The sequence below is a fragment of the Halichoeres trimaculatus genome, unplaced genomic scaffold, assembly GCF_033239565.1.
Source record: "Halichoeres trimaculatus isolate MK-OKI-2021-1 unplaced genomic scaffold, fHalTri1.1 fHalTri1_scaffold_15, whole genome shotgun sequence".
NCBI classification, from domain to species: Eukaryota; Metazoa; Chordata; class Actinopteri; order Labriformes; family Labridae; genus Halichoeres; species Halichoeres trimaculatus.
In genome coordinates this window covers 33,360,997-33,380,177 of record NW_027437193.1, presented here as the reverse complement: position 1 = coordinate 33,380,177, position 19,181 = coordinate 33,360,997, and the positions used below count along the sequence as shown (strand labels likewise).

The 19,181-nt window shown below is 42.3% G+C and overlaps 1 protein-coding gene across 4 annotated transcripts in view; it reads left to right on the top strand.

The window, feature by feature from the left end:
• Nucleotides 1-411: 411 nt before the first annotated feature.
• Nucleotides 412-19,181, top strand: part of cnpy1 (canopy FGF signaling regulator 1) — a 24,802-nt gene continuing 6,032 nt past the window's right edge. For all 4 annotated transcript variants that reach the window (XR_012599609.1, XM_074687829.1, XM_074687828.1 and 1 more), the window contains exons 1-4: nt 412-566; nt 1,301-1,406; nt 4,681-4,796; nt 17,974-18,186. Coding sequence is in view for 3 of the 4 variants with exons in the window: in XM_074687829.1 (XP_074543930.1) it covers nt 1,310-1,406; nt 4,681-4,796; nt 17,974-18,186 (426 nt within the window). In the remaining variant the exon portion in view is untranslated. The remainder of the gene's footprint in view (nt 567-1,300; nt 1,407-4,680; nt 4,797-17,973; nt 18,187-19,181) is intronic.

The following is a 19,181-nucleotide window of genomic DNA, read 5'->3' as shown; positions in this document are numbered from 1 at the left end:
AGAGAGAGAGAGAGAGTTCATAACCTTTATCGATCTACCTATATGGATATCAGTCAGTGCTCTACTGATTGGTCGGAGGCGGTTCAGCTGGCCTCTGATTGGTGGACAGGTTGATAACAAACTGAACGTGGCTCGACCACAGACTTGCATCTGGAGACTGCCAGCTTCATTTCACAAATCCGGAAACCCAGAGACTGAGGATTGTCCCTCCAAAGTAAAAGCATGAGTCGTGTTGAGAATAAAGTATGACAGGTGGTGAATCACGGAAATACAAAGACACGGTAAAACTCGCTGTGGATTTATGCGTGAAGGCAAACGATGGTTGAGAAACCACCCAACACCGCAGACAGGTGGTATACACAGCTTTTACCTTGAAAGTACACACAGGAAATACAAAGAGTTTATACCGTATGAGAGCAACGACAGCCGAGGAAGTTCAGGTGACAGCGTGCAGTTTTCTGTCAGCTCCTCTCTGAGGTCTCCGGGGCCCCACACAGTCAGCATCGGACCCCCTAGAGCTCCTCTTCCTCCTCTTCCTCCTTCCTCCGTTAGCTGCTTCTCTTCAGGTAAGAACACCTGTCAGCCCGCAGGTCAGAGCGATCACCAAACCCCGCTCACATATGCTTCTATGGGAACTGATCTCCTAAAGAAAAAACGGTGACGGGAAACACACCGTCATGGTTAATATGCACCTGTCCGTCCAGACCCAGAGTCCAGTTCGGCTCAGAGCTGGACGCTCTCAGAGGCTTCCTCACCTGAAGGGGACGGACCGAACACCTGCACCTGCTGTCACCTTACACACCATGTGTGTGTGTGTGTGTGTGTGTGTGTGTGTGTGTGTGTGTGTGTGTGTGTGTGTGTGTGTGTGTGTGTGTGTGTGTGTGTGTGTGTGTGTGTTCTGACCCTCAGAGTGTAAACAGTAACGTTAAACTGTGTGTGTCTGGCCCTTCATTGGTGTTTCTGTCCCAGTACTTGGTGATTAGATGTTTGGTGCTGAAATGCACTCTGGGAGTTGTAGTTGTTTCTCTGTGTCAGTTATCTTCACAGCAGGTGTGTGTGAGAAGTCCCAGGTGTCTAGAGGTGTGTGTTTACGCTGTCATGATTCGAACAGCTGAGATGATGAAGCTTCATTTACGTCATTATCAAAAAATATAAACGAATACAAGGGAATGTGTAATAACACACACACACACACACACACACACACACACACACACACACACACACACACACACACACACACACACACACACACACACACACTGTTTGGCTCATGTAGTCACTCTGTATCTTCTCTCAGGTGTTCAGCATGATGTGGTGGATCATCCAGGTGCTGAGGATGATGATGCTCTCTGTCTTCATCAGCAGCAGTCAGGGAAAGAGAGACGATGTGCTCTACTGCTCAGGTGAGTCTGTTCTTATTTTTTTTAACCCTCTATTGTGATGCCAATTGTGTTTTTTTATTGTCTTAAAATAGATCAAATAAACACAATCCAAAGAAATTTAAAATAGATAAATAAATAAATGATAATGGTATTTTTTGAGTGTGTTGCCCGAAGGTAACACTGAACCATGATGGTCATTAATGAAAAAAGAGTTTTTTATTTTTATTTCATTTCTTTTTTTTATAACACATGTATAATACTTGATGGCTCAACATTTTACAATGCATGCTATAAAAAGTGTAAAAACTTAAAAGAAAAAAAACGTAAAAAAAACTCTATTTATAAGATTTCATGTCAGAATATTGCCTGAATGTAACACTGTACCATTGAGGAAGACCCCGCTGGGATGAATGGGTCAAAGAGTCTAATATTATTCACACCTGTTTGTAGAATCTCCACTCCACACGTTGTGTTATTTCAGAGATACCTGCTGTATATTATGTATATTGTTCTTCACTCACCAACACTTTGTCCTGTGTATTCTACCTCCACTAACTGTGTGTTTTTGTTTTGGGCTCTGGTAACACACCTTCCTTCAGGTAAAGCTGATCTTATCTTTTCTCATCTTGTCTTATCTTGAGTGACTAAGAGTCACTCTGGTAGGGCTGGGTATCAATCAAAATTTTTTAATACCCGTGCCAATATTGATACCTTCACTACGATACCACCTACTACTACGAACAATCCATGCACACTGCTGTAAATGACTTTTAGTGAGTTGTGTGTGTTAGTTTTGGAATTAAATGGAGATTAGATCAAAACAATTTTTCTTTGTTCAAGACAACTTTTTACTGGATACCACATGCTAAGGTAAGGTATTTATCAGTACAGTTACGTAGCGCTACAGTCTGAGACGTGACATCAAGCTAATGTTGTAGTAGCTAGCTATATAGAGCTATCAGCAGCCCAGTGCTCCAATGTATCTTTAGGCTGACATGACAACAAGTAAACTCTGTCAGTTTGTACCGTAGTTTAGTAGCTGTCTATATTTAGCACAGCTGGCAGCCTGGTGCTCTAAGACATGTCTGTAATGTGTAACGTTAGTAAATCCTGGTTATGTCCTGTCAGTCATCTACCAAGCAGAGCTAACGTAACCTCACTCTTCATTTTATTGATAGACTCTCAAGTTTGAACAGACCGCTGCAGAATAACTGCTGACTGTGGGTTGGAGTCAACATTAGCACAAACACATTAGCCCTTTTAGCCTTTAGCTTGTGTTCTATATCTCTCCTGTTTATCTTTCCTCTGCTCCTCTGTCCTTTTTGTGTCTGAAAGTTAGGCTCCAGTGTCCACCATCACTACAAAATTAATCACAGAAATCGTTTTCAGCAGAGAAAAACACGCATCTCTCTTTTCTCTACTAAACTTTATCAGCCGGCGTGCTGCTGTCATAGAGACTTAGACATGCTGTAAATCAATCCGGTACAGCATGATCAAGGAAGCTAAGAAGTTTTGAACACACAGCCCTAATTTCATTTTTCAGGTTAAAGGTATAATTGGTAGTTTGATTTAGATACACTTTTTGTTATGCTGGTTAAAATGATCTATATGTACCGATGGCAAGAAATACATGTGTTCTTAAAGTAGAGCGGAAAATATCGCTATCTACAGCAGGAGTAAAACAGAGAAAACACCAACCAATCGTCATCCAGGGACACCTTGTTTGTAAACCAATCAAATCCCGTCGCCGTTCTGCCCGCTTCCTGCGTGTACATTTCACTGGCATGCACATGATTCAGTGCGCGTGTCCGAGCTGAGAAGGAAGGAGCAGCGCTGCAGAATGGCGGAGAAGCTACCTATACCTGGATTGCCCGTTGCCGCTCCTCCAGCTAAACAGAGCAAGAAAAGAAAGACAGAGGCTTTCTTTTCTTGCTCTGTTCCCCTGCCTCTAACTACTGCCCCTCTCGCTCGACCTCGGGCATGTCCCCTCTGACCTGATGAGGTACTTGGCTCTGGGCTGTAGTTCGGATCAGAGTCTAATAAACTCTCACCACAGGGGCTCTAACAAGCCAAAAAAAAATGTGATATTTGGTAAGTCCTAGAGAAAATGTACTGTTTGTATTATAGCTTTACTCCTGATATCATGTCACAGGTAAAAGGGGACGATTCTAACATCACAGTCGCGAGTACTGACAAAAGCCATGTTTGTTTATTGTTTTACGTTTTAACGTTTTGGTGTTTCCTTACCTCTAAATGAGACATGACTCACCGTAGTGCAAAACATAAAATGATGTGCCGAGTCCGTCTTTCAGTCATTCACAATCACAGTTGTGAATCAGCGGTGCCCGTGTGTGTGAGCGGGGGCGTTGCTTTGAGGGAGCCCCAAGGGGAGGGGGAGGAGGGGCTAGGAGGAGGCCTTGACGAAATGCTACATTCAAATTCATGCTAGTTTTTCAGGGCTGCCAACCCTGCCTTTAAGCATTTTTATACTCACAACATTTTTTCTAACATGAGAAATAAACAAAAAAATATTTGCCATTTAAAAGAATAAGAACAGTCAGATACAAGTGACAGGTCAGCATTTACCGAGTACACCTTGCAGGTGTCATTAACTTTAAATAAACCTTCTTCTGTCCATTCTTTTTTAACATCAAAATAAAAGCCCCTGTCTTTTATCTGAGCTTGGGATCGGCAAAAGTGACCCAAAAGAATAAAGCACAAATGTGATTCATTTGCATCCAGCAGTCTCCTGCTCCTTCATGAGTTCCAGTGCAGACTCCTGCAGCTTGGAGGGACTGCTGCAGGGAGAAGGACTTGTCTTTCTGTGAGTGTTTTGGATAGGGTAGGGGCCCAGCACCTGCTGCTTGTTGAGAAGCAGAAGCTGTTGGAAATAGAACTTGCTTTCACTTCATTTTGATCACTTGGGTAAACACATTTTTGAGGTGAAGTTGCTGAGTTGGCCACAGTGCCCTGCATGCTGCCACCACGAGGAACATCACAGCCAGTCACCAGTGGCTTTATCAGATCTCCATCACGTGTTTAACCCTTAGGGTGCTGAAACTTGGCACCAAAAGACTAGCCACTTTGATACTGGGTGCAATGGAAACATTTGAGTCGTTGCCATAAAAAGAACTAAAGTTTGGTACCCGGCCCCAGTCATGTGACTGGTGTCAGAATGAGTTATTGATCAACATCTCTCTCATTGGTCCAAAAATACCTGCTCACACCTGGACTGCTGCTGTCACCTAAGATCCCAGAGCTAATCCTGGGTTTTTCCTCTCTGTCTCTTTCCCAGCATGCAGAGCGATAGTGGATGAACTGAACTACTCCATCAGTCAGGTGGACCCAAAGAAAATAATCAACGTGGGGGGCTTTAGGATCAACCCTGATGGGACCATGACAGACAAAAAGGTAAAAAGGGGGTGGGGGAGGCTCTGATTGGCTCATCCAGCCTCTGTCCAGCTGTAGATGTCATCCTGTTTGTCTGATAGTCTCCATAAAGAAGTGGATGGTTTATATGCTTCATGAGTTCCAGTGCAGACCCCTTTCAGCGGCTGGTCAAAGCTTTTTAACCCTCGTAGCCTCAGGGACTCAGTCCCTCTGTGGATGACGTTTGTAAATGAAAAACTGTAAATGTTGAGAAAAGTTTAGGTCCTCTGTCTGTTTTTGTTGACTGTGAAAGAGGAAAATCCTGACAGAGGGACACATCAGATACCCATCCTCAGGGCTCCAGACTAACATCCAGCACTAGTATAGTATAGTATAGTATAGTATAGTATAGTATAGTATAGTATAGTATAGTATAGTATAGTATAGTATAGTAAAGTAAAGTATAGTATTGTAAAGTATAGTATAGTATAGTATAGTATAGTATAGTATAGTATAGTATAGTATAGTATAGTATAGTAAAGTATACTATAGTATAGTATAGTATTGTTTAGTATAGTATTGTATAGATCCTCCTCACAGCAGCTTTAAGGAGCAGCAGAGTTCATTCCTCTGTTTGACTCGTGGTCACTTTCACTCTGTTGGTTTATAGACCCTGACCCCGTCCAGCACTGTGAGACACATGCAGCCTTTTTGATTTTGGCCTCTGTGTGTGATTGAGGGCGACACCCCTGATCCATCTCCACACACCCCGACTGTGAAACGCTGTGGGGTCAGTATTCCCTGGAGGAAGAAGAGTGTTTAAAGTGATGGAGCTGTGGTCATTATGTCATGATAGCCCCCTTCCTGCTCGTCCTGCTCTGTGACTTTTAAATCATCTCCTCACCAGCTGGATTCATCCCGCAGTAATAGTTTGAACTGAAAGCCGTCACTAACCCTGGGATCAGTTTTTCCTGATACCCTCCTCCTTCCTCGCTGCCCTGAGCTGACACCCTCCTCCACCTGTTGCTTTGTTTCTCCATCAAATGTTCCTGAGCCGCAGAAGAAGAAACCTTGATCCCTGCCCTCGCGCTCCGTCCTTTCAGCAGTGTTTGACCCGCTCTGAATTGCAGAGGGAGGGCTGTCACAGCTTAGGAGCCATCAGGGAGGAGGATTTTAGGTTTTAAGTCTCTGCTCTTTGGCCCCCTCACAGTAGGACTTCCTGGGATCATGGAAACAAAAGTTAAACCTGCCTGCAGAGACAATGACACATCTCCGGCCTCCAAAGACATTGAACTTAGATGGAGTGCGGAGCTGGTCTCATAGTGACGGAGGGAAGTCATGCATTGAGAATGAGAAGAAGCACAAAGACAGGCTGACACACTGACACATGGTGTGAGCAGGCAGGATGAGGACACACCAGGTTTCATACAGAGAGGGGCTTCTATCTGCTGGACTCTGAGGGGGGGGTGTGTACGCAGAGCATCACGTCAGGTTTCAGGGCTGATCATTTTCACTCCTCTGGCTTTAATCAGGGAGAGAATCTCTGTCTACAGAGTCCACCTGAAAATCCAGTCTGTGATGGTCTCTCCTCTGGTCTGATGTGAGGAACCTGAGAAAGACTAGTCCTCTCAAAAAACAGATATCTGCATGAAGAGCAGCTAACAATCTGTTCAGCTCAGTCAGTTACTCTGAGACACTAATCTGCCCCATTTTCAGTCACTTCAGTCACTCAGCGTTTACATTTCCTGACTTCACTGAACGCATCAAGAAATGATGGATCCACCCAAATTCAACAAACAAACATCTGTAAAACATTTAATAACAGAAAGTTCTGCTGGCAGCTTAAAGCAGCCTTACAAATTTGGATTACAGCAGTCCAACCTGGAGGAAACCAAAGCATCACCTTAAAACAAGATGTCTCTAATGTTCCTGATATCACAAGATGAAAAATTGCTGTCCTCGAGACCCGTTGGATGTGAGAGTCAAAGGACAGGTCGTGATCCAAAAGAACTCCCAGGTTCCTGACAGTGGCAGTGTTTCCATGCAGTCAGTATTTGGGTGAAGGTCAATAGTCATGTTTCTGAAATATTCAGAATAACCTGTCTCCATGCGTGAGTCAAAAGGGTTATTCTTCTTAACATGGTACACCGAAGAAAACCGCGAGGCATGAAGAATGTCATGACGCAATGCACATCATTTCCTCTTCTGTATCCATAGCAACAGCAGCAACAACAACTCCAAAGACCAAGATTCCTTGTGAACAGAACATGAGCAGAACACACATGAATGTTCCTTTGGATGGAGATTTCCTGATAGGTGTATACATGACCAAATATTCAGGTTCGAGAAGGAGGAACCCAGTGCAGATTTTCAGGTTTTAAAGAACTGGAATATGGAGTGCAGACGGCCTAGTAGTTTAGTTCAGGCTCCATAAAGTTTTCCCTCGCACAGTTGGCTCAGGTTTGAATCCAGCCTGTAGCCTCTTTCCTGCATGTCACCCCCACCCTCGCCCTGTTTCCTGCTCTCTCCACTTTCCTCTCTACTGTCCAACTAAAGGCATGAAAGCCCCCCCAAAAAACAAACAAAAAAAAGGTATATGAGCATATTCCAGATTTGAAAAAAGGTTATAGGTTGTGCTTTATATGGCCCTTGTGCAACCGGGTTATAGCTAGCATCCCAAATATGAAAAGGTTATGGACTGTATGTAATCAGGAAACTGGAATTCTTAATTAAGACAATTTGGTTTATGTAAACTGTGGTAAATGTTGCCAGTGTTGCTGGATTCTAGACTGATGTGGTCCAAGGTGGTGATCTGGTCTGAGAAAGTCTTTTTGAGGTGTTAAGGTCCAAGAATAATGACTTCACTCTTTGTGCTCATCCTTACATCTTTGAGGCATGCTTCAAGTTTAAATCAGCAGCTGGTTTCTTCTGGCTTCATTGATAAAGACAGCTGAGTTTCATCTGCATAGCAGTGAAAGTTTCACTGTGCTTCCTCATTATGGGGCCAAGAGGAAGCACATCACAGAAGCAAAAACTTATCCCACCACAACAAGTGTAAACTCAAGTGAAAGTGAATTAAATTAAACAAATTACAGCATTCAGTGATGATCAGAGGGTTTTTTGCACAAATATTTAATTTTTTCCTGTTTGTTTTTATTTTGGCAAATTATATGACCATATGATAACCCAGGGCCCAAAAAATCTTTCGTCCCCAAACAACAGATTACTGTTTTAATTTGTCATAAAACTATTAAAAAATAGTCTTTTTGAAAAAAAATAAAGATAAAAAAATATGTATGCCAGAAAAAAAAGTAGAACTAAAAGTAACTCTAAACCATCCAGCAGCGAATATTTGACAATATTTTGATCATCAATCAATCCATCAATGTTTGTTTCTAAAGCCCTTTACAGTAACCCAAAAGGCCCCCCAAAGTGTTTTACAGCAGTATCAAAGAATAGTTAAGAACACTATGGAAAAAAGCAACAAAAACAATGCTGTAAGAGCACTACATAAATTAATTAATTTAATTAATTAATTAATTAAAAATGCAACAGGAGGTGTGACACAGCTGCAAGGTGCTTAAAAGCCATTCGAAAGAGATAAAACAAAATAAAACTAACTAACAAGAGCACGAGACCTAAAAGCCTTAGTCATGGTTAAAAGCCATTCCAAAAAAGTGAGTTTTCAGTTTAGACTGATAAAGACCAAGGTCAGTGGTGGTGCAGAAGTTAATTGCAGAAATGGAGATAATCACTTGGTCAGCTTTATTCCTGAAGACACCTTATCTCTCCTCATCATCTGCCAAGTGCTCCAAGGCCACAGAAGCTGCTGAATCTTTTTGAACTCTCCTGGAAAATTCCCATATTTATTGAAGTTATCACGTCACAACCATGATATGTCAACACCATGACTTAAAGAAATTGTTTTTTATCATTTTGAAATATATGCATGTTTTTCTGTTGAGGCCAAAGGCAGCTAAAAGAAAAAAAGACATCCAATGTGGAAAACACATTCATATTATGTAGAAGAGTGTGTTTTGTCAAGTCTGACAGATTTTCTGTCTGACGATGGTGACATAGCATAATGGTGTTGACTAAATCAAACAAAATGTCCTTGATGGAAGCTTGAATTTATTTTTGTTACAGTAAATAGAGATATAGCTTGCATACTTCTGTATTTATGAAATTTGCAAGTCATGGTACATTTGTTCACTGTGGAGGTCGACAGTACTTCCTTAATATTTGTATTCCTCATGATTTATACCATCAATGAATGTAGTTGCAACATTTAATAGTTTTATGATTGTTTACTAAAACAAAAATGTCAGAGTAATTCTAATAAAATATGAATCTCTGTTTAGGTATAGCTAGGCAGGATCAATCTGTTGCAGAGGAAGAAACAGGGAATTCCAAAAACAGCAGAGACTGAAAGTATCAGTCGGAGTTGAAGTAAAAATACCAAAGACAAGAAAAGCAAAGATGGAAGAAGAGGGTAGATGCTGAGAAAAATTAAATCTGTCAGTGGTTAAAATAATCAGGAAAAGCACCATGAAAGAAAAGAAAGGTTTTGGAGACAAAATCAATTTGATCTGTTTGATAAGAATAAACCAAGCGGCAACCTCCTGTCTGAAAATATGAGACAATGCAGCGTCGCTAGAATCTACAGTTCCTGAAGTGTCCACTAGAGGCTGCCTCCTGAAGTACTGCAAACCACATTTACACAAAAATAGACATATGCACAGCAGAAACAAACATGTTTACAGCCTGGTACAAAAACTTCTCATGTCTGAATTTTCTGGCAGCACATTCTGTGGCAGGATCTTTTTTTTCTTACTCAGCAATTCAGAAGATATTAAGATCATGAGTCTGCCCAATCAGAGGCAGAGCTCAGCTGATTGACAGGCAGGCCCCCTGTAGCTGTCTGTGTGGAGGCCAGAAACCTGACTGGATTCAATAAGGCTCCCGTTGACCTTTTGCTGCAAAACTCAGTATTAGAAATGGACGGGTGATGTCACAGAGCCTACGCCCATTAATCATACAGTCTGTGGAATATAGGAGCCAGCTCACAGCAGGTAGTCAGTGTGAGTTGTACATGCTTAAACATTGACTTTCTGATTGATGATAACTGTTGTTCACAGTACAGATGAAATGTTAAAGACAAATTTATTTGTTGAACCAAATTGCTCATTGATTTGTTCAGTAAATCAACATCAATTGTGAGGAAAAAGGTTTGAATTATTTGTTGTGCAACAGCCATCAGAACTGTGTCACCACCGCCAGAGTAAACTGTGTTTTATTTTAAATGAATACATTCACGTTCATTTTTTAAAAATACAGTTATTTTTTTTAATTATCTCATTTTTAAAAAACATTTATGTCTTTATGTCCAAATTTGGTCTTTTTGAATATTTAATGCAAATGATAACGGTTGTATGAAATTTTTAAAGTTTAAGTATGAAATTTAGTTTTTTATTAAATATAAGTCATGCGATTTTTTTATGTATACAAGTATGTACTATGTATTTTTAAATTTTGAATGAATATTGACAAAAGTCAATACTAAACATTTGACAATCTCTGTGTATTCCTATGGTGGACACAGACTTATGTGATAACACAATACCAATATAAGAGTAAATAAACAGAAATAACAATTTGCCTTTTATTGTGTCTGACTGTGTTACTAATACTAAGAAACGTAAGTAAAAAAAAAAAAAAAAAACTTTTTGTGATAAAATTACAGGACCGGGGGTTGCAACAAAACATTTTGATAGCTGAGACTATGCTTCATATACACACGAGTTTAGGTTCATTAGCATTCAAAGAAAAAAAAAAATCAAATCAAATCGAGCCTTATCCAAATTCTCAAGAATCAGTGATACGCATCAAATGATGTTATTCTGGTTTGATCTTTAATTGTATGTATCAAAGCAACATCTCAATGCTAAGGCAAAATATCAAGATATATATCATATATCATCACACACACACACACACACGCACACACACACACACACACACACACACACACACACACACACACACACACACACACACACACACAAATATATATATATATATATAGATAGATAGATAGATAGATAGATAGATAGATAGATAGATAGATAGATAGATAGATAGATAGATAGATAGATAGATAGATAGATATTGCATTCAGAAGGGCGGACAGCTGAGTGACAGCTGAGAATTCATTTTTTCACCTTGATTTGGTCTGTGGCTTGTCATTGAGCTGTGACGGTGGGTCCTGGATCTAGATCAGCATATAGCATATTTTACAAGATAATGAATACACTTGAAAGACCCTGCTGTTGTTTTGGTTGTCATATCGTCGTCTTTAAGAGTCCCTTGTTTGGCTCCTTTGAATAAAACATAATGACTGTCCATCATCACACGTACATCCACCATCAAACTTACATCAAACTTGTTCCACTTCCCTTTATTTGATGCAAATTATGAATTGCAATATTGAAAAACAAAGAGATTGTTTTCATTTAGAAAAAGAAAATACAGAAAATGAACCATCTGTCAGTGTTTGTCTTTTTTGATTCAGAATAGAGTATCGGTTGAACAAATGATAGAGGGATTCACAATGGGTAAAGCAGAAACTCCCCGTGTCCATGGCGGCTGTGTCCATGGCGGCTGTGTATGCCCCGTCTTTCTTCTGCACAGGGGTTAAATATTACACTGTAATGAACAGATGAGATCAAAGCGGCAGGGCTGGTCTGCACAGACATGATGTGACCTAAGCCCAGCCCTCCTCTCAGTCAGCTGACCATCCTGAGTCAAACCTGAGTCAGACCTGAGTCTGACGAGGTGGAGCTGTTTTCTCCACGCTGGGCCTGGTGATGAGTTTATTATTTATGATGAATATTAATGTTAGTCTGTTTTCTGCCCTCATCAGCAGGACAAAGGGCTGAGGTCTCAGTCAGCAGCAGTTTCAGAATGGCCGTCTGTCTGATGGGAGCTGAATGGAGGAGAGCATCCTGAGAAGCCTTTTCTCTAACCCCCGCCCCTCCGCCCCCCTCCATTCTTCAAACAGCGCTGTGACTGACGGCTCCTTTCACAGCCCGGAGACTGGCAGGGCTTTAACACCATTCTGTATCCTGGCATGATAATGACTCAGACCAGAGCCGGGCTGGGCCAATCAGGGGGTCGGGGGGTGTTAATGGGGCTTGAATAAGGGAGAGGGTTCGGTTTAGGTCTAAATGTCAGCAGAGATTAGAGATGATTCTGTCTGTAAGAGGAACTGAGGCCCTGATTCATCATCAAGTGTCAGTCCATCCCTCCAACCCACTAACAGACCGCTTTTTGTCAGGGCGTTGAGGGGACCATGGTTCTGTAGGATCTGCTGGATCTGTAGGATCTGCTGGATCTGTAGGACCTGTAGGACAGGAAGTAATGTGTAGCGGACACTGAATGAACCTGAAGTGCACATGCAGTAGACCTGTGATTGGCATGAATAGACATGCAGTGGATGTGTGCTGGACGCATAGTAGACGTGTGTTGGACATGCAGTGGAAATGCAGTGGACAGTTTGAGTGCTGGTGTCAAAGTCATCTGGAGGATCGGGGTGACAGCTGAAGTTTCTCGTCCTTGGCCTGTGTGACCTGCTCCTGCCTCCATCTGACCTTTGACCCTGAGCTTTTACATGTCCTGTCCACAGGTCAACCAACTTCCTTCCTGCAGATGAGGAGGGAGGGGCTTCAGTTCACTTTCACTCAAAGATATGACTTAGGGTGCATCTCAAAGCTCCAAAGTTCCATCCTCCCCTCCTTCACTTGTGTCGCTCCCTTGTGTCCTAGTCCCTCTCACCAGAGATTATGGAGAGATAAGGAAATGAAGAGAGGAGAGAGGATGGAGGAGATTCGTTTTTAAAGCAATGGAACATCCTCTCCTCCGGAGCGTCACATGAAGACGTGACACATGACGTGTTTCATTGATGACGGCATCAGCTGATCACCTCTGGATCATCTGTCAGTCAGCTCTAACAGCTGTTTGTGTCTGAACATGTGCGCTGTAATAACTCTGATCAAATAGAAACAATAACAGAGCTTTGTCTGTTCCTTTGACATGTTCAACAAACACGTTACCATGAAGAAAACCTGCTCTCTGTTTATTCTGTGTGCTGTTAAGAAGCACACAGATCACTTTCCTGCTAAATTGCCTCATTATTAGATTATTCATTAATTATTCAGCCTTTAACTAAAGCATCTGATCCTGAACTCTGAAACTTTGTATATAACCTGGTTTATTGTCTCAGGAAGATATTATTAATTATTAATTAATTGAACCCTTTCAAAGACTTCCTTGAAGCCAGCTCTTGTTTTTCCTCGATCATCCCTCCTCCTATCAGTCTCCCCCCTCCTCTCTCATCTCCCCCGAGCACAATTATCGCTTTGGGACAGCCTTCAAAATGGCGGATCAGAAAGTACATCCTGTGCCGTGGAGGAAAGTGGAGAGAGGAGACTGCGGTTTATCAGTGTGTGAGCATGTGTGTGTAAATGTGACCATATTGTTAACCAATATGATATTAACAAAAGTAAATTGTTTAGGGAAATCAGTGCTGTGCTCCGGATGTGGATTCACACACAACATTAGGCACTGGGTGATCATTAATCCTCATCCTGCTCCTACAGGAGTCTCCTATCTGCTCTCTTTGGGGGAGCAGAAGTTTTCCTTCTTTCTCTCCTCTCATTCTTAAAAATCAACAGAGGAGTTTTTCTGCAGCTGTTGTTGATCAAACCTTAAAGGCCTGTTAGCTTTCATACCACACTGTCTACATGTGCCTCTGTGCAGGGGCGTATGTTTCTGTATATCATGCTTCAAAGACGAGCGTTTCCCTACACTTTATTCTTCCTTATTCACATTACATGAAATGCAGAGCTCTAAAAGTTAACATGATGGCCTTAAAGGCAACGCACTGAAAAATTTGGATGCACCTAAATTTTGTGCTGGTGCACCTAAAAACATAGTTGGGCGCAGCAGTGAAACCTATGCTAACTGTTTATCTGGGGCCCTGCTTACATCATATACAAAGATTCTTACATATGTTCAGGACTCAACATTAACACCCACCACCCCACCACTTTGACAGGTGGATTTCAGCTGCGGCAGGTAACACCTCTACTCCAACTACCCACTTTGGTGGGTTGAATTATTTAATTATAGTTTTCTGAAACAGTATCTGAAATATTAAACCAAATACAATGTGAGACTACAACACTACAACTCCCATGAGCACTACCTGCACACAGTATTTGTTCAGTGGTCCATTTGCCAAGCCTTTGCCTGACATCACTGCTGCTTTTTTCCAGAGTTAAAACTCCTGTAACTTTTCTTAAGTGAGGACATCTATCTGATGTAACTCATTGGAGCTCACACTGCACCGATCTCACTGGCAACACTCACCTTGAGCAGGGAGAGAAGAGAGGAGTGTATGTAGAGAGGAGAAAATGAAACTTCACTATGGTCACAGATATGGGGAGCTGTAGGAACAAATAAAGCTTCTAACATACAAACACTTATCAAAGTTACACGTAAAAAGTTCACTCTGGAAATACTGTAAACAAACCAAATCATCCTAAAAAAAAAGGTGACTTATTGTCCAGTGTGATTTATATTTTTTGTTTTCCTCTTTATGATGCATTTTTTGACTGATACAACTTCAAAATATGTAGAATTATACTACGGAGTGACTTGTAGATCAGAAACTATGGTACTTTATTACTGAAAAATGACTGTCAATAAATGTTTAAGCAGACGGTGTTTCTTGTTAGGTTTTTCCGTTTAGTTTATATCTTTTCAATAAATCTTCTAGCTTAACCTCTTTTATTAAATGCAATAATAAACTCCTCCTTTTATGACTTTGTCTTCACAGACTGCATATTTTCATATTAAAGGAGAACAACCTCACACAGCCTGATCAGAGCTAAATGCCTGATAATGACCTGTGGAGTTTAACATTGATGTAGTCTTGGTTCCAGAATGCACAGGGTTCATTTATATTTAAAGAGGTTTTAATCTAGTTCAGGTAAACTTTAACATGTCACAGTCAGCTTTAATGAAATTAAACATAATTATACAACAACTAAATTGTGGCTAGTAAAAATGCTGAGTGGCTAATAACTTTGGAAAACCACTGCCCTCAGTGGCTGGAGAGTGAAAATTTCATGTCAAGTCCTAATAATTTTTTTTTTCACGCCAGAAATATCCAGATCCAGTGATCAGTGTCATATTTGTTCACTTATGATTTCAGTAAAATGACGGTGACACAGAAAACCTGTGAAGTCACTCTGCGCTCACACAGAGTCCTCAGGAGGAGTCGGAACCAACCAGGTCCAGAAACAGAACTGAAAACAGCTTTGGTATCAATACAACAGTATCAGTACACATCCCCATAAATCACACACACACACACACACACACACACACACACACACACACACACACACACACACACACACACACACACACACACACACACACACACACACACACTTACACATACACACATTTTGAGCAGAGAAGAGGAAGCTGCCCTTGCCCCCCCCCCCCCCACCCCCCCAGGAAACTCACCCCTCTTCACCTCCTCTCAGAGGTATACCCCACCTCCCCCCTTCTTTGTGCCCTCTTCACCCTCTCCTCATCCTCTCACCTCTGGGTGTCACCCCTGTCACCCGTCCCTTCCGGGGCGAGGAGGGGGTACTGCACTCTGCACCTGTTCTGACCTGTCTAGACGAGAGGGGTGGTGGGGGGGGAGCAGAGGGAAAGGGGGTGAGGGAGAGAGTGGAGGGGGGGAAAGAGGAGGGAGCAGGGGTGGAAAGGAGGGAGGGGAGGACAGAGGAGAGGGGGAGGAGAGGTTTGGGTCTTCTTCAGGTTAAAAGTCAGAGTTAGATTGTGAAGACATAGAAAGCACAGCGGAAACAGGAGGTCACCCCCCCCCCCCCCCCCCCCCCCCCCCCACCCCCCACCCCCCAACTCCCCCTGGCTATCACCATCACATGGCTTCTTCTCTTGTTCACGGGGGGGGGGTCTCACATTTAAAAGTGAGAGTTCATGTTCCCCTCTGGAAGTGATGCCCGCCTCAGAAAATACATCAGAACAGCCGGAACAGGAAACTCACACCTTTCTCTCTCTAGCTGGACCTGGCTCCTGCATTCAGACCTGAGTGGAGGTCTTTCAATTAAATAGAAAATATTTTATTTATATCCGAGGGGAAATTCAGGAGGAGTTACAGCAGCAATCAAAAAAAAAACAATAGTAAAGTGTATAGAAAGTGTAAAAAGGTCCATAAGAAAATAGATGCTGACAGCTTGTCCATCATTTTCCAGTTCAGGCAGTCTCCACCTCCACAGGGTCCAGGACTGAGCTTCTTCAGCAGTCTGTTCAGTCTCTGTCTCCTGGATCCTGTCTGCTCACAGCAGGTGAAGCTCTTCCAACATGGCATTGGTGTCTGATGTTAGCTCCATTAGCCATGTCTGTGAATAGCATGATGCTACTCTGCCTTCTGGTATTCCCTCTGTTACTGGGCTAGCTTGTCCATCTTATTGGAGATAGGTCTTACATTCCCAACAACGATGGATGGAAGGACAGGTCGATGTCGTCACTTCTTAGCTTACACCTGAGAACCAGCGCATTGTCCTCACCTCCTTCTCCTCACCTTGTGGGGAAACATCAAGCCTTGCACCAGTTAGCACTGACATGCTACAGGCTGCTTACAACTGATCTCACATGTAAACAATGCAGCCATGGTTACATGTAGGATCTCCAGACAAACAGGAGAAAAAAATAGTAAAAATATCACTGAAAACAAAACCAGTTTGGTGTCCATGACCAATAAATGAACCATACAAAGGAATGACTCACTCTAAATACAAAAATGACGAAATAAAGAGATGAAAAAATGACAAGAAACTGACAAATAAGAGAGAGTTGCCACAGCAGGGAGCCACAATGGGGCGGGGCCAGCAACTATGTTTAAAAACCTCCACCTACCTATAAACCTCCACTCTCCAAGAGACATGCAGACATTCACTGGAGAGTCCTTCATTGGGTTTTAGCAGTGAACTCCTGTGTCCACCATCCACCCAGCAGCAGAGGACAAGTTTCCCTACTGTGAGCAAATAGAGTCTGTGTTTCTCTGTTTTTAGGAGTGTCTTCATCTTTTACCCTCATTTCTGTTTTTACAAACTGTTTTCACCAGATGTGGAAAGGTTTCAACTGAGCAATGATTTTCGAAAAGTAACTTACAAATATTGAAAAGCTCTTTTGCTTGAAATGCTCAACCCTAGTTTTTACCAAGCAGGTTTTCATTCTGGGTTTTAGATTCACACACCAACACAAGAACAGGTGGTAGCTTTCAATCCTTGTTTTGGGGCAGGCCAAGATGGCTGTGTATTTTAGCTGGTGGAGGAAGGTGGAGGATGGTTTTACTGTTGAACCTGTCACTGTGTGTGTCAACATGATAAAGTCCAGAATCCTCATCAGCTCTGTTTCACCAAGCATTTTGTGGCATTTCCACTGACTTATCCCGTTTCCACTGACTTATCCCGGGACAGATCCCCAAAAACCGAGACAAGCCGGCCTACTTTTTTGGGACCCTTCCGTATGGGTGCCAGACTAAACCGATCCACTCTCGGAAGGTGGAGCAACACACTGCAGACTGTTGACTGGTCAAAAGAATCGTCACTTACCCACACAACGCGTGTCGCGTTTTTCTTCTCCGTTGGATTTAGTAGGGGGGTAAATTGTGTCGCACTGCTACGGCGTCATGCTATTGTGAACAGCTGCGGCTTTCGGCATCCGCCTTACATGCCATCTACCACAAGAGGGCACAGTTTTGCTGTGGAAACGCACACGGGATCAGGCTTAACTGTACCAAACCATGCCAAACCGTATTGAACCGAACCAGACTGCTCGGTGGAAACGCGGCTTTTGATTCTACTTTTTACACAGCAGCAGGAGAACTGGACTCAATCCAGCAGGTTTGGGCTTTTAAAGAGGAGCTGTGATCTGTAGCAGTTTGAAGATGTGCTTCTGTGGTTTATTCATTTATTTATGACTCTGAGGAAAAAGTAGGTGGGCGTGTGTGTTTGATTATGTTTTGATGACTTCTTTTCTTTTTGTCCTCAAGGAGCAGCAAATGAAGTTGATTCAAAAAGTAAAATTCTCTGTCTGTCTGTCTCTGTGATGCGTTCAGGTACCACTTGCCCGCTCACAGACTCACCTGAGCGAGCTCCTGGACCAGGTGTGTGACAGCATGACGGACTACGCGCTGTATGTGGACCCAGACTCTCAGGTCAGACAGTACAGGAGGTTTGCTCCTCGGAGCGGGGGGGCCTCGGCAGACTTCCCCGACTTTAAAAACTTCCAGTTTGACGGGCCAGAGGCGTCCAGCGCGCTGAAGTTTGCGGTGAGTAGAAAATAAATAATCCCTTCAGATTTGAAGAAGCAGATTTACCGTTTGGCATCTTTCCACGTCGATCAGTCAGCCAGTCGGAGGTTTATCCTGACGTGAACAGACTGGATCAAAGCTCAGAGTTTATTTACTCACTCCACATGAAATGCTTGATTTGTAATCTGTAATCTGTGTGGGGTGGCTGACTCAGTTTGGTCAAATCTTAATCTAATCTGAACTCTTTAAGGTCAAAATCAAATTTAAAAAAACATGAAAAAGGTGAAATATTACTCACTGTTTAACTATGAAGGCATCTGTACTCTGCTGCATGTAGTCTGGATTATTAATCTGATCTGGATTAAAGGGATAGTTCAGTTTTTTTGAAGTGGGGTTGTATGAGCTCTATGTGACCACTAAGGACAATAGATACAGTAGAAAGTTGTCTCCTCTCCCTCAGTAAGACACAAACTTTAATCGATGGTGACGAGGAAATAGACGCTAACAGGGACAGACGGTACCAAATTCAAAGGCTATTTTCTCTGCCTACAAGAACTAAAATCAAAAGGTAATACCACAGTTTAAGAGTACGATACATAAAATATTTTTTAAGTGCATTAAGTCTTCGGAAATACAAACATTTATCTGGACCTAACTAACTCATGTGTCCTTACGCGCAGCGCTAGTGCGCTCCGTCCACCCTCCTCCTTTCAGCTGTAGGGAATGTAAACAAGCTATGCTTCGGGCGCCTGTTGTAGCCTTGTGTAAATTTGATCAAGTATCGTAATTCTTTTGTTTGTACTCTAAGGATTGTGAGGCAGCGTAGGAAATTCAAAATGAGTGACTATGACAGCGACGATGAAGCTTCATTCACTTTGGAACCAAAAGGATGCCTGTATGAACCGAAGTAGCTACACAGAGCTGCTACAGATGGCGACTGAAAGGAATACAGAGAAAACATCTGCAGACACTGGACATCAAGACAGAGTCGGAAATTCTCAGTGGTGTAAATG